Genomic DNA, 20,305 nt, shown 5'->3' on the forward strand with positions numbered 1-20,305 from the left:
CAATATCCTTGCCTGTGAAGCCCTTTTTGTGCAAAGCAATGATGATGGCACGTGTTTCCTTGCAGGTAACCATGGTTAACAGAGGAAGAACAATGATTTCAAGCACCACCCTCATTTTAAAGCTTCCAGTCTGTTATTCTAACTCAATCAGCATGACAGAGTGATCTCCAGCCTCGTCCTCGTCAACACTCTCACCTATGTTAACAAGAGAATCACTGACATGATGGCAGCTGGTCCTTTTGTGGCAGGGCTGAAATGCAGTGGAAATGTTTTTTTCCGGATTAAGTTCATTTACATGGAAAAGAGGGACTTTGCAATTAATTGCAATTAATCTGATCACACTTCATGACATTCTGGAGTATATGCAAATTGCCATCATCAAAACTGAGGCAGCAGACTTTGTGAAAATTAGTATTTGTGTCATTCTCAAAACTTTTGACCACGACTGTACAATAAACCCCCCATAATAATATTCCCTATAATAATGGCATTAGCCAATTGCATTTTGGGAAATGTAGTGTCTTCACAGATCCGTCAAGTTGCTGTCGGTGCACATTAAACTATATTGCCCAAAGCTCTCTGGTCTTGCCTCCTCTCGTACATTGCAAACATGGCGTCCTCGCAACATGAAGAAAACAGCAGTAATGTTGATACCTCAACATCTAGTGTTCAACAGCAAGGAGAGAGAAAACCAGGGGCTATATCTTTTGGTTTTAGCAAAACTTTAAGTAAATTTAAATCTAGTCGGGATGAAGCTATAAACGCAGATGAGCGAGATTATTTAACCGGAGTCGATGGGAAAGAATTGCTAAGGTAAGATAACGTTAGCTAACGCTAGTTAGCTTTCTTCTAACGTTGGTGTCTAAATACAGTTGCAATAGGTACATATTGTTGCCTAGTTAGTTAATAACTTTACTAGTCTGTTTTGAATAAACATGTTGCTTCCCCTTCGTGTATTAGCTAGTTAGCTATGTATTAGTTACATTTGTTTGAACCTGGTGCGATCTTCTTCTACATGCGGTTTTCTAGCAGACTAGACGCCTTGTTGCGTATTACTGCCTTTCACAGTTCGGAAAGTGAATTGCACATTCTGTTCACAAAAAAAGCGAAATGGGGTTAAAAAAAAATCTTGCACCACCATCTAACCCTAGATATAAACCACTAACCCCAACAAACCCACCACCCCTTCCCACTACTTTGGCCCTAACAGATCCTACACCAGGCCATCGGCCTGGGAGGCTGGAGCCACTTCTCTAAACCCCCCCTGTAGTTATTCTACAATAAAACCATCATCTGGGATTTATTTTCTGTCTTTGCAGTACAATTAATGACCATAACAATAAACACCAACAAGCTTACTACTCACAGGGATCACCTCAGGCTCCCTCTCCCCACCATCCTCTACTTTCCTCACTGCCTCAGCATATGACATTTTCTGCACTGCTCTCACCCTGGAAACTTCAACCTGTCTCACTCGCACAGGATATTTCTGATCCCCCACAATTGAAACACACCACTCTTCCACCAAAATTACACACTCCTTTGTCCCCTGCCCTCCTGCACACTTCTCACACCTCGGAATCTCCCTCCTACATATTGCTGCAACATGGCCATAAACTTGGCACATGAAACACCGTAGTGGGTTCGGAACAAAATCTCTCACAGGATCATTTATATACAGTACCTTAGTATGACTTTATCCAGTAAACACTGCATCAAAACTCAGAAGGACAGACACGGTCTCGCGCTCGCTACCAGGTCTGCGTCTCACCAAATTCTGTGCATCACAGACACCAGGGATCCTCAACTTCATTTGATCCACCTCAAAAATCAACGCCACCCCAGTTATCACTCCTTTCAGCGGCGCTTTGCACTGGAGAGCAAAGCAGGACAAAGTACTCAGTTTGTATTGTGTGGACGTAGATTTGTACAGTTTGTACCTAGCGCCCTTCTTTCTGCCTCGCATAATCTCACCATCCGTCATTCCTCCCAATACGAAGGCCCCCTGATACCCACTCTTTACTCTACTGCCCCCCCACCTGGTGTGGTCTGCTGGCTGTTAGCCTTGCATACTAGCTAGTAATCTCATAGCCCAGATTTATTGCGTGAGCGCCGGCCAGCTTCTCGATGTGACGCCTGTCCACGAGAGACTGGGAGTGCATCCCAATAATAATATCTCCTTTCTCCTAAAGCGTGTACAATCGTTCCCTACTTCCCACAAATTTGGATTGGTGGAGGCATGGGCTAGTGGGAATTTCCACTATATTTCTTAGACTAGTCATTAAATCAGTGAAGGAAAGTGAACAAGGGCACACACTGGGGGGAAGGAGTGATAATTGGGACATAGCCCTTGTATAGCTAATTGTTGTCTAGTTAGTAAATGCTTTCTACCTCTGTTTGCCTGTCTTAGTACCAAGCCTGTGGAGAAGCCGAAGGAGCTGATCATTCCACTCATCCAAAGGAACCGCTGGTGCAGCAGGCAGGAAAACAGAGCTGGCCTGGTCCAGGGGCAAGGTGATGGAGGGGGGGCTAAAGCCAAAACGCAACCCCCATCTCAGGAGCACGACTCAGTGGAATCACAGGCTGTCAAAGAAATTATTGAAGGTTTGTGTTCGTAAGCTTTAGTTACTACTTCAGTGAAAATAGCCTCACAGAAATTATCCTAATGTTGTGAATCCACAGTGAATACTCCGTTAGCACTCTTTCAACATCACATCTGTCTTTCAGAATCCCAGAGGCAGCTTGACCAGTGGAAAAATGGGGATCAGGCAGACCCCAACCTCACCATCCCCCTGCTAATGCAGAACCAGGCTCCACAGGGGTTTGAGGATGGAGACCACATCAAAGTGGACCTGCGACCAGAGTCTGTAAGTATGGGTCAGAGAAACCTTGTCTGTGACTGCCTGATTCTTGTTGTCTGGGTCTTACGTCTTTTCTCATTGGGCTGTAAAGTAACTTCAATGTGTTTTCACAGCAAATGTTATGTGTGAAATCAAATTAAGAAAGGCAACTTTTACAGAGGGCGATTGAAAATTGGTTCAGTTCATGAGAGAGAAGTTGATACATAAACAGAGATGGAAAGTTATGATAAAGGTGAGTGAATAAGAGAGAGATGTATCAACAAGAGTGTGTGAAAGTCAGATCAACAGTGTGTACGATGACAGATGGATGTGTACTGACCAGTTTAACTGGGACTGAAGCCATAGACTGTGTGAAAGTGCTGACCGCAGGATATTTACACACTTCAGATCTGACAGCGTCTTAAGAATGAGATGACACTTGCTCGCCCTCCCTCTCCCTAGAGACCAACAGTCATCTTCCTTTGTGCATCTCTTCCTCATCACCCCTCATCACTGTCATCGCACATCTGTCTTGACTGTAGAAATGAGGAAAGGGCTGAGGAGCTGGCTCATTCCACCTCCGGGTCACTTTCATGCTTCTCCCCCCATTAGAGTGATCCCAGCTTCACCTAGAGCAGACAGAGCCCACAATGGAGCTTAGACTGTGCCAGTGGGTGTGTAAAGAGTGATTTAACATGTTCTCCCTTTCTGGGACTGCATCAAGACTGTGATGTGTGTCTGATAAGTTGCTGTATGTTCAGTCAACAGAGGCAGATTATGACAGTGTTCCTGTGGAGGCGTACGGGTTAGCCATGCTGAAGGGGATGGGCTGGAAGGCAGGAGAGGGAATTGGACGGACCTTCAAACAGTGAGTATTTTCTCTCATGGTCAGTCTTCAAATAAAATTGTATTTGTCACATGCTTCACAAACAACGGGTGTAGACTAACAGTGAAATGCTTACTTATGGGTCCTTTTCTAACAATGCAAAAAATAGAAATAGTTGTTAATGCCTTTTAGATCCAGGTTGCTCTGTCTGCTTTATTTATAATGTCAATAGTGTCCACGCTTATTGCATCAGTATTTCTTTCTCTTTTTATTTCTCTCTCTAGAGATGTGAAGCCTATAGAGCACCAGCTGAGGCCTAAGGGTCTTGGTCTGGGAGCTGATCGCTCTTCCATAAGAGACCTGGAGCCCAGCAGGCCCCGGAGGCCCCCCAAGCCAGGCGATGAGCAGAAGGAGGAGACCCTGGTCCTGGGGCCTGGAGGCCATGTGCTGGTTGAGTCTGGAGCACACAAGGACCTTTACGGGAAGGTGAGATATCTGGCTTTGTGTGTCTGGAGTCTCTGAAACCACAGAAAGCATTAGCAATCTCCTGAGAAGATGACATTGTGACATATCACGGTCTAGTAGGCAATCTTCTGTGTCATAGTTGTTGTTCTAATTTGACTTATTTAAAAAGAGCAAGACAATTAGCTTCACTTTGCTAAAATGTTACTGCCTTTACTTGTGCCTTTGCACAGGGATTGACTGTTTTGAGTCCCCCTCATTCTTCTTACACCCCACCTATTACAATACCATTCTTGTGTTACAGATCGAAGGGGTTGATCCGGACAATGCACGAGTAGTGGTCAAGCTCGCAATTGGTAGCAAGACTGTGACAATCAGTCAATATGCACTGAAACTGGTTGACCGCACAGAATATGACAAAAACTGCAAAGACCTCAGTAAGTTTGTCTCCTGACATCATGTTAGTTTTGTGAATGCTCTATGAAATTACATTCAACCTGTTTACAGTAAAATACTGGACTAATTGAGCAAACGGACAGGGTGCACAGGGAGTCATGGAAATGTTATTTCCGTCATTATTTCCAATATTGTCTTCTTCGCAATATTGTGAGATACCCCCTCTCTACATAAGATGGATGGTTCCAGACCAGAAGGGGAAGAAATGGTCTGTTGTTGAGTGATGAGCTGAACTCTCTCTAGCTAATTTACATTTGAGCCACTGTGTGAAAAGGAGCAATCTGGCCATGTCCATTTCAACCGAAAACAGCCATGCTGTCACTGCTCCTATTATCAGTAATCAGACAGACCTGTTCCGAAAGTGGAGGGAGGTTCACACATAAGCAATGCCAGTCAAATAATACTGGTGCTCATGTGTTTATGCACAGGCTAATTTTACTGCTCTTTTGTGGCTTATGTTATTGCTGAACAGGTAAATGTGTATTAGCACTATTATCGATAATGCAGATGAGACTACTTGATAATGCTGATGCAACTGTTTAATGGAGTCCCCTGTGACTATCTTTCTACAAAACAGGTCGCCTCAGCAGGGCCCACAAAGAAAAGGAGAAAGAGAAGGAACGGCAGAGACGGGAAGAGAAGGAGAAAGAGAGGAGGAATGAAGAAGAGGAGCGGAAGAAAGGTAGATCTTCTGAGAGGGACAGAGATGGAGGGAAGGACCAGAGAAAAAGGAAACACCGGGATTCAAGTCAGGACAGGTAGAGTATCCTGAAGTGTAATATTTATAATAAATACAAGAGGATAACGAATATGACTTGGATTAGTTTGTGTTTATTTTTGAATATAGTACTCCTTCATAGAAATACAAATCTGAAGCAAATATTTACTCACACCATTTCATTTGTTAAAGGTGCAATATGCAGAAATCGCTCAGCCATTTCCTGGTTGCTAAATTCTAATAGTTTGCCTAATTTCAGTTTGTTACAAAACAAGCAATGGATAGTGTAGATAATCATTGTACCATCTAAACCGCTTTGAAATGTATTTTCATTAAACCAAAACGATTGTACTTTCAGCTGTTTGAAACTGGTGTACAAAACCGAAAGTATGATGCAAAAACAAAACTTAAGACCGGGAAGCGTAGAAATGGAGCACATAGAACAGATCTACCGCTTCTTAGACTTGCTTTCAATGAGTGACAGATAACTCACATTTCTATGTGAATTTGGTCAGGTCGCCCAAAAAGTTATATTGCAGCTTTTAAAAAATTATAAAAAGGTGTGGGTAAATTGCTTCAAATTGGTAATGTACTTTTTTCTTGATCACCAATCTTCACATATCACCTTTTCCTTCTCTCCTCAGAGAGAAGCCCCTGGCAAAGCTACCCCCTGCTTCCCCCCCCTGGCTCCAGAGAGACCTGAAAGTTCGCTTTGTAGATAAAGCTTTCAAAGGGGGAAGATACTACAATTCAAAGGTACTAACACAAGGGGCACTAGTACACAAATCATTGCAACTCATTGCCTATTGAAACTTTACAGCCCACAACAGTTCTGTTGTTGATCATTAGAATCAGTTTAATGAATATCCAATGTTTGTTTCTTGTAGATGCGAATAGAGGATGTCTTGACGCCAAACATCTGTGTGTGTCGTACTGAGGAAGGCAGATTCTTAGATGGTGAGTTCATGAGAGCCTTCTGTTTACTGCTGAATTACCTTCTACTCACTCCAACCCATATGCTTTTAAATGGTGTTTCCTCTACTCATCTTTTTTTTTAAACTCAATGATGCCCTTGTCTTTATGATAACGTAGATGTTAAACAGACAATGCTAGAGACCATTGTGCCAAAGAGTGACTCGGAGGACATCATGGTTGTACTCGGTGAACACAGAGGGCAGGTGAGTGGATGGGTTGGCTGGCTCATCGTTATCATTTTGCCTGTAAAATATCCATGCGGATTTCTGTTACATGGCTTTCATTACTGATTGGGTTGAAGGGCTACAAAATTGGGAATGTTTAAGTCATTTTTTTAAAGGGTCCGTTGTCAATTACATGGTGTTTCAGGTGGGCCGTATCCTCCAGAGGGACAGAGACAGGAGCAGAGCCATGGTGCAGCTGGACAGATATGAGGAGAAAATCTTCACCCTGGACTATGACTCCATCTGCCATTATGTAGGAGGGGGAGATCACTGACCCCAACTGGTCTTACCAGCTCAACCAGTGATGTAGTGGTAAAAAAAAAGGTGGGTGAAGAAAGTAACGCTCCCTATACTTTCAATGCATTTTCCCACGTTAAGTGGGTAAACGCTCGAGCAAAATAAGTGTGTAAACGGTGTTTACCCTCCACTACAACACTGTCAACATGCCCCAACGTCCTCTTAGTGGATATGTAATGTCGTCTACATTTAAGTTTAGTCATAAAATGCAAGATTCTGTGTATGTACTGTGAGTAACTTGTCATATTGTAACCTTTTTAATAAAATCATGTCAAAAGCAAAGCCATTTTATTGTGCTTTGTCCCGACTCAAATGTGGAAATATAACACTGACATAATCATGTTGGCCATACTACAATATTCAGAATTATGCCTTTTTTTTTTGCTAGGTTTCCTGCAATAGCATTGCAAACAGCCTCACTCCAAAGGAAAAAAGCCAGTAACAAGTCTTTAAAACAAATATTTTTTTAACAAAATGAGTAATTTATTTAGCAAATGCAACTCATCTGATGATCATTGAAAACAAAGGTAGCCTACAGGTAACATTCGAGCAATACAAAAAGAATACCAAGTTATTTACACATGTACAGAAGCACATGACAACTTGTTTTCGCCTCACCGGATAAGCTTTATCAAGAGTCTCAAATTCCATGTTGTGTATGGATTGAAAATAGAATGGTAACTTCAGAGACTTCATCCAAACGTAGCAGACAATGAGCCCACAGTTCTGTGTTTCCCTCAGAGTTTGAAGCCCTGTGGTCAGTCGTCATAATCACTGGGGGGCTTTTTATTGGCAGCGTTGGCCCTGAGTACAGCTCCAGGGCTGGGGTACGGCCGCTGCTGGAACAAAGGCCCTGATGCCGTGGTGTCTGCCCCCGTCTTTGCCTCATTGCGCTTGGGCAAGCCAGTGGACCAATTGCCCCTGTGTGGAGGAAAATACATCTTAGATATATACAGGGCAGGGGGAAAAGAGTGGCAGGGATTTCTGACAATGGCTATAAGATTATGGTGCAAGGAAAAGTAGTGATGAATGACCACTATGGTTGGGTCAGTGGCCTTACTTGGGAGCATCTGAATAAGCACTGGGATCCATTGGGTCCATCTCCTCATCCTTCCTCCCTGAAAAATACAGTTTACAGAAACCTGTTAGCAAGTGTACATAATTCATTACATTTGTTCATGCTTGCAATATTTGTTTTGAGAAAGAAATGCAACGTCCCTCCTGAGGAAGGTTATGAATCTTTACCTCGTTTGTTCTTGCTGTAGGGGGCAGTGTCTTCTCTCCTCTGCATCCGTCTGTCTCTCTCCCTCCCATCATTCCTTCCTCTTTCCATTTCTGGTTCCCGCTCCCTCTCTATGTCTGACTTTTCAATTTGTCTCTCTCTGTCCTCTCCAACCTCTGCTGTAAGACAAACACAGAATATTGGGGTTAGCGAGTGTCAATCAAATCCATCCTAAATATTGAGTCTGAATACATGCAACTGTCTCCTACTGGGTGGTCACGCTAGGACTCTTCTTACCCCTCAACTTCTTGGCAGCTTTGGTTATCATAGATTTGGGGTCGGTTGGGGACAGCCAGGCAACCAGGTCAGATTCCACATTCCAGTAGTATGGCAGACCACTGAGGACACAAAATACATGGAATCTTAGTCAGTCCACGAGCAAAAACAATCACTCCATCATAGCTGCTGTCCACTAGCCATACCCAATGGGTGTTGTACAATGTAAACGTTTAGTAGAGAATCTGAACGAGTTCTTACCAAATAGGGTCAAATACTTTGTACCAGTTGGGAGGTAAATTCTCACGGGCAGTGGTCTCATAATCTACATAGTTGTCGTCATAGTCCTCAGCAATGATCTCATCCACATCTAGAGACAGGTAGTGTTAGTGAATGATGTTAGACAGCTAGCTAACATTTTTAGTGAGTATAAATTAGATTGTTTGGAACAGTTTGTTGCTATACCTTGATCGGAGTGCTTAAGAATCCCTCTTTTGGCTAGGCGAGCCAGTAACGCCGGGGGAAGAGGCATCTTAAGAGAAAATGAATGATTATAGCTAGCCTCACTCACATAGGCATGGCCCTGAACACATTAGTTGGCTAGATAAAAAAAAATAAAGTACGCGTAGCCTGTGTAGCTACCTACGTTCGCTCACTCGCGTCTAAGCGTCAGTACTGTAGCTAGCCAACTAACATTTCCAGCCAACCAAATTAGCCTTAGGGGAAACGTTAATGTAATCAAATGTGAATACAACTCAAAGCCCGGTTTATAGTTACCTGCAGACAAAATTGTCCTTAGCTACTAAATTGAGATGTGGATTGAAATCTAGCTAGCTAGCCCCCTCAGTGATAATAGAAACAGCACAAGCGCACTATGATTGTGTCATTATTTGTGTGGGGGGAGGGGTCCAGGGTCACGTGCTAGCATGTGTGCTCTATCTGCATTTCTATTTTGAATTCGGGAAAGATAGAAACGCAGTCTCCTGATTTTTGCAGCTATGGCTCTATCCAGTTTTGTGGCTGGCAGTTTACCAAAAACAATGCAAAATTGTAAACAACTAGCCAGCTACGCAGCATCGCTTCAGACTGGCGAAATTGACGCGCGTGAACCGACCCAATTTCTTCGTCTCAGAAATGTGTCGTCACACAGCAACAACAAACATGGAGGAATATGCCCGTGAACCTTGGTAAAGTACATTTCAGATTAGGCAGAGAATTAAGTAAACCGTTTTCAATATTGGTCCGATCTCTCTTTAGCCGACATACTTGGCTAAAGAGTATGCTTCCCCATATGGTTATGCCTTTCATGCCTGAGTCATTACAATAATTATGGTTGAATTAGCTAGCAGTAACCTTAAAACAAATATGGTGCTTACACTTGTCCTCCTTGCTTTAAATGAGAATTGAACTCGAGAACCAACTTGTCGTTGAAAACTGCATATGTGACATCGATATTAGTCAAACATTTATTCCAGTGCCAAAATTTGACAAAGTGCAAGTAGATACATTTTGGTAGTAAAGTCACTATCTTTCAGACGTCAGTTTTATCAAATTTTGTGTATAAGAGTTCGTCAGGATTTACTTGAGGGTTGGGTTTTGATTTCTACAATGCCCACTAATACGGGATAAACAGCTGCAGTGATTGCACTCTATCCAATCCATATTGCAGAACACACAGACCTGCCCAGCAGCTCAGTGGATCTGACTTTCTTTACATAAGACAACACATTGTGCATGTTTTTACTTGAGAAATACTGCACCAAACACCTTAGGTAGATGTAAAATTGCGTGACTAAAACCTTATCGGAAAAAAACTCAACTCAAGAAATCTGTATTTACTTTTATCTTAGATTTGTTCAGACTATTGTTAGGAAGTGATACTAGCTTTGTTCCTATGGAATCTCATGGGGGACAAACATTAGTAACTGCCACATCGAACCACACCCCTAAGACTGAAATCTCGTTTTTCATAATAAGCAACAGAAGAACAGGCAGAATCGGTGCATTCAGTTTCTCTTTAAACTAGCCTTTATAAATGGTCTTTATAAAAGGTTTGTTAATGGTTTTTAATTAGTATCCTAATAATAATATTAGCTACTTTAAATATTAGGTAGTGTGTGTATATATAGTTTATAAATCAGTAATAGGCCTACACATTTATGCATAGATAGGATTTCTCTTGAATCTGTCAGTATTGTGGTTTATTTACCCATGTCTTTTACCCACACTTCTCAGTCCCTGGAGGATAGTAGATGATTGTGGTGGTGCGTTCACCATGGGGACAATTGGCGGAGGGGTATTCCAGTCAATCAAGGGCTTTCGGAATGCTCCTGTGGTGAGTTTGAAATACTTTCTCTGAGCTTATCAAATATATTTTAAGATCAATATCAGAACAGTGATTCCATTTTTTCCATCTCTGCACAGGGCTTTCAGCACAGACTAAAAGGTAGTGCCAATGCTGTGAGAATAAGAGCTCCACAGATCGGCGGTAAGGGTCACTGTCTCTACAGTAGTTCTCTCTCGTACAGCACAAAGTACAAACCCCATCATCACTATTTGTTTATTTCTCACTAACAGTGTGTGTGACGTTCCTGCAGGTAGCTTTGCTGTGTGGGGTGGACTCTTCTCAACGATAGACTGTGGTCTGGTCCGTATTCGAGGGAAAGAGGACCCCTGGAACTCTATAACTAGTGGGGCGATGACTGGGGCAGTTCTGGCTGCACGCAGTGAGTGTTGAGGCAAACATTTATTTGGCAATAATTTAAATCTAGATGTAGCAGATTTGGAATATTTCATATTTTTTCTAGACCCTCTAATCTGAGTACATCCCCACCCCCTGCCTGACCATTTTGCCCCACCGACTCAACAAAGTCAGATTACCTCAAGGGCTTGACTGTTGGCTTTGTGCTCTTCTCAGGTGGGCCCTTGGCTATGATGGGGTCAGCCATGATGGGGGGCATCCTGCTGGCCCTGATCGAGGGCTTTGGGATCCTTCTCACCAGATACACAGCACAGCAGTTTCAGAACCGTAAGTAATTTTTGGAGACAGCCTCGAGCTATAGAATGAAAAACATCTGAAAACCACCACACAGCAGTAACTAGTAGACATGACAAATCAGTTTCTTATGTCTCTTTCTCCTATTCAGCGAGTCCCTTTGTGGATGACCCCAGCCAGCTTCCTCCTAAGGATGCCAGCCAACAGCAGACTGGGTTCCAGTAGAGCCCAACCAGGACTGGAGCTACTGAGCATAGCTACAGCCCTGCATACTGTGACAGTCTCTGACTAGAGAGGAGAGAGGCGCTCTGTCACATGACCACACTGGTGTCAGCAACCTCAGGGGAATGGAAATACCTAACCTAAGCCCTCATCCTCTCAATGGCAATAAGAATGTAGATGCACTTTAGCGGTATTCCTCAGTGCTAGATTACAGTTGATTTAAGTTATATATGAATATATGTTTGTATACCGGTACACCAGTGTTCCGTCTGACTGGTCCTGAATTTTACCCACATTTATCAGAAACATTTATGCCCAAACCCATTATTTTATGTTGACTGTAAGAAGGTTGGTGCTTTATTACCACAGTTACAGAAATAGAATGGGTAGCTAAAAGTGTATAGGCATTAATAGAGGCATACAAGTATGAGATGCCAAGATTTAGGATTAGAAATTCCCACAATCTTACCAGAAGTGTGTCAGGTGTGGTACAATCAATGCCATTCAGAGCGGATGTATTTTCTCTTGCTTGTAAAATGCAATGCACTAAGGGAGGAGAACTGCACTATCATTCCATTTCCTGACCTCCTCATGGCAGCTTTCATAATCGTATGGCTTATAAGGGTCTGTGTCACATCACAAACGCACCAATGTTTTGTTTCCATTTCCAGGTCCAAATACAGTCACAGCTAATTTGTTCTGCTGTTTGTCTTTCCCTTCATTGCCACTATGCCATGCATTATTAGACATTCCCGCCATCTAAGCACTGTAAGGTCTATCCACTTTGATTAACCAAAGCACTTTCTTACTCCATCTCTCTGTGTTATTGTGTTGAGAAAAATAAGATGGAGATGGTTTTGTGACACAATTAGATATTTTTTGTTGTTCAAAACTTGACATGTAATGTATAGAATGCTGTACTATCGTTGTTGGTTTTAATGTATTTATGATGCAGAAAAATAAATGTTTACAGTGTAAATGACTGGGGAAATTATTTAAATGGTTGATTCTTGTATGGCTCCTGAATTCCGATTTGCTAACTGGTTGTAGTTATACACGTGCCGCCTTCACCAAATCAGCAAGTCGGACATTTCTAGTTTTCTAATTCCGGCTAGCATGTCAACGTGGCATTAATCAGCCTCTGACACGATCAAGTAAGCAGCTGTTGAAGCGCAAGGCCTTATTTTTATTTGCTAAACAACTTCGAACAGATTTTTATTTTTTTCAAGAGTCCCACTCAGTTTCTGTTGATGCCAACTTCTGGAAGTCACAGTGGGGCAACGATATTTGGCTTTCCCATGGCTCCGCTGGGATCATTACAATGAAAAATGCCTTTGGTGATAATATTGTACGCTCGGACTGTGACCCCTTTGGTCACTTTATTTATCTTGTGATCAGTTACAATGACATTACGCTCATTACTGTAAACTTCTACGGGTACAACACCAAACATGAGAATTATGAGTTGCTTGAATCTGTAGAGAAACATTTACTTCATTGGTTGTCTACATTTCCCAATTCGTTATTATTGACAGGAGGGGACTTTAACAATACTATAGATAATTCAACTGATAGATGGCCCCCAGGTAGGCCAACCATACAGAATTTGGGTTTAATACTTTTTATGGGAAAGTTTGATCTTACTGATATATCACTGATACGTAAGCCTAAAAAATAAGTGCTGCTCATCGATAACTGGCGTCCAATTTGTCTTCTTAATAATGACTATAAGATATTAGCCAAACTACTTGCAAAAAAATTAAAGATGTCCTGGATGCAATCATTGATGAAACACAGTCCTGCTTTATGAGGAACAGACATATTTCAAACAATATCAGACTAGTATTAGACATACTTGACTACTCAGACCTAATAACCGAGGATAGCTTCATATGATTTTTTTGATTTTTATAAAGCATTTGACACAGTAGAGCATCAGTTCGTCTTCCACGAACTGGCTTTGGGGATTTTTTCTGTAAGGCTATTAAGACTCTCTATACGAATTGTAACAGCTCGATCAAACTGAAACATGGCACCTCACTTAGATTTGAGTTAAAGTGAGGAATTAGGCAAGGTTGTTCTATCTCACCGTATCTGTTTTTATTAATCACCCAACTTCTTACAAATTATTTTAATAATAGTCCTGTACAAGGTATTCCCATAGCTGGTAAATACATTATTATAAGCCAGCTGGCTGACGATCCAACACTTTTTCTGAAAGATGCTAGTCAGATTCCCATATCGATCAATGTGATAGAATCGTTTTTCAAAGCGTCTGGACTTTGTCTTAACATTAATAAATGTGAACTCATGGCTGTCAAAGATTGTGTGACACCCTCATATTATGGTATTCCAGTGAAAGAAGAATTTACATATTTAGGCATAACCATTACTAAGGGATCAGAAATCTAGAGGCTTACAAAATTGTAACCCTCTTATTAATAACCAAGGCTGAGGGTATCTCTAGGCTAACATATGCCGCTCTATCTTTATATCTTGATAGTGTAGTATCTAAACAGTTTATGATTTTGCTGACTTTGCAAATGGTGTGTTAGAGGAATTTGGCTCTGCTTGCGGAAACATCTGGAAAACATTACTATAGGGGCCCCCTAAGATAGAGGATATTCGGATGTGTAAAGGCCAGGGATTGGTCTATTAAAACCACCCATATTATGTTACATAGGATATAAATACCATGTTTTTGAACAAAGGACGGAGAGCATAACATATTAGAGATTGGGTCAGTTGTTCTCCAGATGTCTGCAGGAATCTGTAAATTGATACTGTAATCTTTGATGTAATAAACCATTATAATCAAGGACAGTGTCAGCGGATTTCTTGTCATCACAGCATTTCAGCATCGTTGTCTCGACACCACAATGGTAAAATAAGCAAAGAGATAGACCAGATGCTTTTCAACTTTCTGTGGAGAAACCGTACCCATTGCATTAGGAAAACTGTTGTAATGAAAACGTATGAGTATGGTGGGCTGAATTTTCTGGACTTTACTACCTTAAATAATACTTTTAAGATCAATTGGATAAAACAATTCCTAAGAAGACCCACTTCTATGTGGAACTTTATTCCTCATCATGTCTTCTCTACTTATGGTGGCCATAACTTCATGTTGGTTTGCAATTATAATATTGACAAAGTTCCAGTGAAACTCTGCTTTTCATCGGCAGGTTTTCTTGTCATGGTCTTTAAATTAGAAGCATCATTTTTCTCCACACATATATTATATTGGCTCCCGAGTGGCGCAGCGGTCTAAGGCACTGCATCTTAGTGCTTGAGGCATCACTACAGTATCACAACCGGCCGTGATTGGGAGTCCCATAGGGCGGCGCACAATTGGCCCAGCGTTGTCCGGGTTTGGCCAGTGTAGGCCATCATTGTAAAAATAATTTGTTCTTAACTGACTTGCCTAGTTAAATAAAGGTAAAAATAAATATATATGGAATAATCGGGACATATTATATAAAAATACTTATTTGTTTTTAGAATATTGGTTTAGAAATAATATCCTATTGGTGAGCCAACTTGTAAATGCAGAGGGTCTTTTACTTAATTATAAGGAATTCTTATCACTTTACAAGATCCCTGTAACACCTAAAGATTTTGCAATTGTTTTAGATGCCATTCCCTCAGGTGTTGCTTTATTATTCAGGAACGTGTCAAGACCTGACCCTCAGAACATACCTACGATTAACCCCGTTGAGTCATCATTAGGAAATATTTGTTTTCTTTTGGTCCATTCAACAACAATAGAGCTATACAGCCTTGTTTCAGCAGAATGTTGTATCTATACCTTGTCATGCTTATTGGAATGGTTTTGTTGATAATATCTGTTGGAAAAAAGTTTGGATGTTGCCACACACATACCTACTTATTAACAAAATTAAGGAAGTTTCTTTTTAAATCATTTATAAATATTATCCTGCCAACCACTATATGAAGAAGTTTAAGAAAAACATACATTCAAATTGTACCTTTTGAGATGTACTTTTGGATTATTTACCTACGATAGAAATAAGTTGAAACAATTTTATGTCATTAATTTCATTATTCTTTTGGCCAAATTTCATATTCACAAATGTAAATTTACAAACAAAACACCATATTTTCTTACCTTACAAAAATACATTGAACTATATTTTAAGACAATGAAATACTCTACCAACAAAAAAGCTGTTAGAATTATAAATGTGTGTATGCCCCTTAAGGTCCTTGTGTAATGTGATATTGTACCTCCTAGCTCAATTGTCCTTTGTATATTATTTATATATACCTGTGTTCCCCCATGTACTTTTTGTATTGATTTGTTGTTAATAAATGTGGATTTGGAAACCAAAACAACAACAACAAAAAAGTATGCAGCAGTTGATTTTCTTGAACAAGTCCGTAATCGAACACGCCCCCTACGGCCGCTTTGAGTTATGGGAGATTTCTGTTATTAGATTGAACATGGAAAAAATGGACTTGCAGCGGCCGCCCATCCGAACCTTGGATGATTTTGTTTTGGGCTCGGCTCGGTTCGCCGTGCCAGATATTCGTCATCTGGAGAGATGGAACAATCGGATCATAAATAACTTGCTGTATTACCAGTCCAACTATTTCCTCTCGTTTTTGACAGTCCTGGGAATAGTAGGGTATGTTTCTGACGTGGTCGTTTGCTGCATGAAACCACAGCTATGGAGATCAATTGTAATGGCGTCATTTTGTAGGCACTAACTCCGCCATGGTTCGTTTGACAAGGCCTATGGGGAAATTAATTGAGTTTTTGTAGGGTTTTGTTGTCAACACAGGCTTAGGAGATCTTATACGTTTTGTTCTATGAGATAATCTTCCTCAGCTAACGTCACTTGTTGTGAATTTTGAAGCATTTATGTAATAAAAAAAAGTACAAAGGCTTCATAATTCATAAAGGTAATGTTAACTGATTGATATTATCTCATAGAACAAAACGTATAAGATCTCCTAAGCCTGTGTTAACTTCAGTCCTTATTTTCTGTATTTATCCCAAAGCCCTATTCTTTCCCCATTCCTTTTCCCCATAGGGATGACTGAACGAACAAGAGGTAACTCATTTCCTGGTTTTAGGACTACAAGCTGGCAAGCTTTATAGTAGCTGCTATTGTAATGTGAGACATCACAAATTCTGTGGAAATGGGTGTGCTGGGTCATGGTCCATAATCAACATAATCATGTATAAGCTAGGTAACAAGCCATTGGCTATGATAATGGGCTGATTAATCGTTTTATTGGATTCATGGCCTTAACAATGGGACACACAACTTAGTTAACCTATATAGAGGAAAGTCCACTAACATCAGCCTTTTCTCTATCCCTCCTGCTCTGACAGGTTTTTCCGGACCTTCCACCTCTTCTTGGGTGCCACAGTGGTGACGTTGATATTTATGGGGTTTGTGTGGGCAGCAGAGAACCAGGCCCCCATCAGACAGTTGCGCCGGAACCACCCATCCCTAGCCCTGGGTGCCATCCTGGGGGCCAGCTACCTCTTCCTCACAGTGCTCGGAGGAGTATCCGTCTTCCTCTTCGGCATAGCCTTCCCCATCTTATGTAGTATTTATTCTCTCTTTCACCTCGCCCCACTCTTGTTGCCACAATTTAAACATATATCAATCTAAGGTTTATAGCAATATTGTAACATAACTCTCTCTCTCTCTCTCTCCCTTTGTTATGCCCCTGGTCTCTCGTTTCTCTCTACCTCTATGTCTCATACAGTGATACTGATCCACGCCTCTGTTAGGCTGAGGAGCCTCAATAACAAGTTTGAGAACAAGCTGGAGAGCATCGGTCTGAAGAGAACACCCATGGGGCTCCTACTGGAGTCACTCGGACAGGACCAGGAGGCTGGGTCCTAGAGGGGGAGGAGAGGAAGGGGTAGAGAGACATGCCTGGTTCTATCTCAATCTCTTGCCCCTAGCCCTATTCACAGATCGGAAAGGACTGGATAAATATTAGCAATATGGTGATTATGCCCCAATAAGCTAAGTTCCTTCACATATCCTGTCCTGATATGTATTCACAGGGGTAGGGGCTAGAGACCTAAATGGAATGAGGCCTCTCAGACTAAGAGTGGGAGACAAAGGGAGGTGGCGAGGGAGGGAGGCTGAGGAAAGTAGAGGAAGAGAGGAGGGAAGTACAGTAAAGCAGTGGTGAAATGGTTGTTATGATATCACAGTGTCACGAATGTGGTGTAACAGATTGCAAATTCTGTAAAATCTATGTGGCCTATGTAATGCACACAACAACTGTCGTGGTTAATTCCTCCACATTCGAAGTCATTTTGCACATGTGACAAGCTCCTTATTAGAGTTTGCATTCTATCCTCAGAAAACTGAAAGCTGACATTATGTGAGCTGAAAAACTGCACTGAGAAGAAAATGTGTCCTCCTAACAGACATGGAGAGTGGAGAGTGCTACAATTAGATGGTTTATAAAATGCAATTTAAACGGTAGCGTTGTGGTTAAAAACGTTTTTTTACATGGAAACCTGAAGGTGTTTGATGAGCCGCTACTCTGTAACTCCTGACCACACTACTTTTTGTGTTATTGTCCATCCTCTACTGCTGTTGGGTTTAACAATTTGATGCAGTTGAACGTTTCAATGAGTTGGGATAGATCAAGGACAATTGTGGAACAACTGTATGCTTTTCATAGAAAAACAATTCATTCTACTTCTATGATGCTATGATTACAATAATTTTTACTGGGATTATGTATGTGTCTCTGTCCAAGCATTATGTGTTGCTAAGAACATTCATGTCAGTATGCCGTCATTGTGTAAAATGTTATTCTATTGAGAATATTGTATTTCTTTGATATTTTTCAGCAGTGCATTCTAGGGATATTGTGGTTATGGTTTTTTTTTTCTCCAATGCTGTTAAATTGTATTTGCACTTCATTTAATACATATGCAATATCTTGTCATGATTTTATTTTTCAATCAGCCTATAATAATTTATTAGATTTGATGATCAAATTAGAAGAATAGATACATCCTGCCTGGTCACACAATAACTGAAAACATGCAACAGGTCAGCACAGCTGGGAAAAGCTCAAGCACACAAGGCTTTTTCTAAATAGAAACATAAATATTCTGTGCAGCATGCTACTGTTATTAATGATCAACTATATAGAAATTAATGTAAAGAGAATGCTGCTGCACTTGGATGTAAGATACATTGTGTACCAGACTCCATTTACGAGAAAAGTATGCCCCACAAGGTGTGCACTGCACCCTTTCCTGCACCACTTGTCCGTCTTCCCTGTTATTGAGTGGTCGGTTGATGTCCATGGTGCTGAAATGTATATCCACTGACCAGAAGTTTCTCTACGTCCCCACCGCCCTCCCCTTAAAAGGTTTCAGGACGGCCATCCTTTTAAACGGCTCAATTACTCTAATCCTGATTCAAGGCTGACCACAGCAGGTAGCTAGCAACCTGTAGCGTGTGTGGGGACGAGTTTATCATTTTTCTTGTTGAATTTTTATCTGAGCATACATGGTCAAAAAGCTGCTGCATTGGATCAAAGAAATAACAAGATCAGATTTCATGAGTAATTTGCTGTAGAAATTAATGGGCAAGGATGGCCCAGTTACCGGTGTGGCGCACTGACACGATTAAGAAATGGCTTGCTAACTCTCTATAAGTGTTTGTTTTGTTAATAGTCAATACGCCATGCACAGCCAATTTTGAAATTGGTTGTCAGTCAAACTGCAACTTGCACAACTATTTGATGGTGGCTCTTTCCCTGAAGGCATATTGTGGTTTTGAACTGCGACATGGCAGGAAAAGGTAAGACATAGACCATGCAAAATGTATTTTGGTTGTGCCTATTATGCATTGTGGGCCCAATTCAGACTTAGGGAATCTGTTCAGTTTTTATGCGTTTTGATTTAAGCACTTCTCAGTAGTTGGTATGCAGGTGTGTAACAGGCTTTGCAGGCACATGTGGCTCCCTAGCACACTGAATAAGTTTAATTCTACCGCTGAAAACCCTCCCACTTGCTGGCCAACAGATTTCCTCCTGGAGTTTTCATTCAATAGGGTTTTCAGTACATTTATCTAAAGCAATCCGTTTAAATATGGTGTACCATTAATTCGAATTTTCTGGACAGACACTAGAATGTATCTAGAGACAAGTTCAAAATAGTGATCACCGACAGAAAGCCATCTAAATACACGCATATTCGTCTCATTTTCAGCACCAATTAGATTTAAAAGAATACTTCGGGTATTTATTTAGGGTTAGGAAAGTATTTATGAAACATACATAAACAGGGTTGGAGAGCCTTTACGTACTAAATATATAGGCAAATCAAAAATACAGTGGTTTGATTCATCCTGAATGTTCCCATATTAAATTGTTCAATCCATGAAATATTGGAAGGTGAGAAAAGTGTACAATAGGGGTTGAACAATAGTCCTATAAATGTACCCTAATCCTCACTAATCACGGAACTATGATGACAACGGTCCAGTTGTCGTGAACGTGTGCCAGGCTCAGGGTTTTAACCACTATGTATGGTCTGCATTCTATAATTATTCACATAGGCTACATGTCCCAAACTATTGCACAACTTGTAATACGTTAGCCCATGGTTACCCAAACTCGGTCCTCAGGACCCCAAGGGGTGAACGTTTTGGTTTTTGCCCTAGCACTCAAATAATTAACTAATCATCAAGCTTTGATCATTTGAATCAGCTGTGTAGTGTTAGTGTAATATTATCCACAATGCTGTGTTAGCCTAACATTATCCACTATTG

General features: G+C 41.1%; 4 protein-coding genes across 7 annotated transcripts; 3 read left to right on the top strand and 1 right to left on the bottom strand.

Annotated features, from left to right (window-relative positions):
- The first annotated feature begins 583 nt into the window (after positions 1-583).
- Positions 584-7,080, top strand: LOC121538089 (G-patch domain and KOW motifs-containing protein-like). The gene is made up of 11 exons (XM_041845859.1): positions 584-813; positions 2,411-2,604; positions 2,728-2,867; positions 3,602-3,708; positions 3,951-4,152; positions 4,433-4,565; positions 5,162-5,342; positions 5,947-6,058; positions 6,190-6,259; positions 6,395-6,480; positions 6,647-7,080. Exons 1-11 carry the CDS (start codon positions 611-613, stop codon positions 6,773-6,775), a joined length of 1,557 nt encoding a protein of 518 aa, XP_041701793.1. The 5' UTR covers positions 584-610; the 3' UTR covers positions 6,776-7,080.
- Positions 7,081-7,257: 177 nt separating this feature from the next.
- LOC121538090 (polyglutamine-binding protein 1) lies at positions 7,258-9,169 on the bottom strand. Of its 3 annotated transcripts, none has more exons than XM_041845863.2 (7): positions 9,074-9,169; positions 8,762-8,828; positions 8,558-8,666; positions 8,318-8,418; positions 8,044-8,196; positions 7,859-7,916; positions 7,258-7,719 (listed from the first exon to the last, which is right to left on the bottom strand). In XM_041845863.2, exons 2-7 carry the CDS (start codon positions 8,826-8,828, stop codon positions 7,557-7,559), a joined length of 651 nt encoding a protein of 216 aa, XP_041701797.1. In that variant the 5' UTR covers positions 9,074-9,169; the 3' UTR covers positions 7,258-7,556. The 3 variants fall into 3 exon arrangements, with proteins under 3 accessions (XP_041701797.1, XP_041701796.1, XP_041701795.1); XM_041845861.1 differs by having other exon boundaries at positions 7,262-7,719; positions 8,044-8,199; positions 9,074-9,167; XM_041845862.2 differs by having other exon boundaries at positions 7,261-7,719; positions 8,044-8,199; positions 8,762-9,135.
- A 123-nt stretch (positions 9,170-9,292) lies between these two features.
- Positions 9,293-12,479, top strand: timm17b (translocase of inner mitochondrial membrane 17 homolog B (yeast)). The gene is made up of 6 exons (XM_041845864.2): positions 9,293-9,483; positions 10,532-10,631; positions 10,721-10,784; positions 10,894-11,022; positions 11,214-11,324; positions 11,443-12,479. Exons 1-6 carry the CDS (start codon positions 9,431-9,433, stop codon positions 11,514-11,516), a joined length of 531 nt encoding a protein of 176 aa, XP_041701798.1. The 5' UTR covers positions 9,293-9,430; the 3' UTR covers positions 11,517-12,479.
- Positions 12,480-15,957: 3,478 nt separating this feature from the next.
- LOC121537440 (PRA1 family protein 2-like) lies at positions 15,958-18,465 on the top strand. 2 transcript variants are annotated; one of them, XM_041845072.1, is made up of 3 exons: positions 15,958-16,162; positions 16,876-17,096; positions 17,259-18,465. In XM_041845072.1, the coding sequence occupies exons 1-3, from the start codon at positions 15,978-15,980 to the stop codon at positions 17,396-17,398; spliced, it is 546 nt and encodes a 181-aa protein (XP_041701006.1). In that variant the 5' UTR covers positions 15,958-15,977; the 3' UTR covers positions 17,399-18,465. The 2 variants fall into 2 exon arrangements, with proteins under 2 accessions (XP_041701006.1, XP_041701007.1); XM_041845073.1 differs by having other exon boundaries at positions 16,876-17,093.
- Positions 18,466-20,305: the final 1,840 nt, after the last annotated feature.

Source organism: Coregonus clupeaformis, chromosome 24 (genome assembly GCF_020615455.1).
Source record: "Coregonus clupeaformis isolate EN_2021a chromosome 24, ASM2061545v1, whole genome shotgun sequence".
Classification (NCBI taxonomy): Eukaryota; Metazoa; Chordata; class Actinopteri; order Salmoniformes; family Salmonidae; genus Coregonus; species Coregonus clupeaformis.

Bases quoted from the DNA above. Each gene is read 5' to 3' on its own strand.
- LOC121538090 (XM_041845862.2), bottom strand. From the start codon at position 8,828: ATGCCTCTTCCCCCGGCGTTACTGGCTCGCCTAGCCAAAAGAGGGATT. The intron at 8,419-8,557 runs GTAAGAACTCGT...TTGTGTCCTCAG, and splicing joins AAAGTATTTGACCCTATTTG to TGGTCTGCCATACTACTGGA. The intron at 7,917-8,043 runs GTAAAGATTCAT...TGTATTTTTCAG, and splicing joins CTACAGCAAGAACAAACGAG to GGAGGAAGGATGAGGAGATG.
- LOC121537440 (XM_041845072.1), top strand. From the start codon at position 15,978: ATGGAAAAAATGGACTTGCAGCGGCCGCCCATCCGAACCTTGGATGAT. The intron at 16,163-16,875 runs GTATGTTTCTGA...CTGCTCTGACAG, and splicing joins ACAGTCCTGGGAATAGTAGG to GTTTTTCCGGACCTTCCACC. The intron at 17,097-17,258 runs GTATTTATTCTC...TGTCTCATACAG, and splicing joins AGCCTTCCCCATCTTATGTA to TGATACTGATCCACGCCTCT.
- timm17b (XM_041845864.2), top strand. From the start codon at position 9,431: ATGTGTCGTCACACAGCAACAACAAACATGGAGGAATATGCCCGTGAA. The intron at 9,484-10,531 runs GTAAAGTACATT...CACACTTCTCAG, and splicing joins GAATATGCCCGTGAACCTTG to TCCCTGGAGGATAGTAGATG. The intron at 11,325-11,442 runs GTAAGTAATTTT...TCTCCTATTCAG, and splicing joins AGCACAGCAGTTTCAGAACC to CGAGTCCCTTTGTGGATGAC.
- LOC121538089 (XM_041845859.1), top strand. From the start codon at position 611: ATGGCGTCCTCGCAACATGAAGAAAACAGCAGTAATGTTGATACCTCA. The intron at 4,153-4,432 runs GTGAGATATCTG...CTTGTGTTACAG, and splicing joins ACAAGGACCTTTACGGGAAG to ATCGAAGGGGTTGATCCGGA. The intron at 4,566-5,161 runs GTAAGTTTGTCT...TCTACAAAACAG, and splicing joins CAAAAACTGCAAAGACCTCA to GTCGCCTCAGCAGGGCCCAC.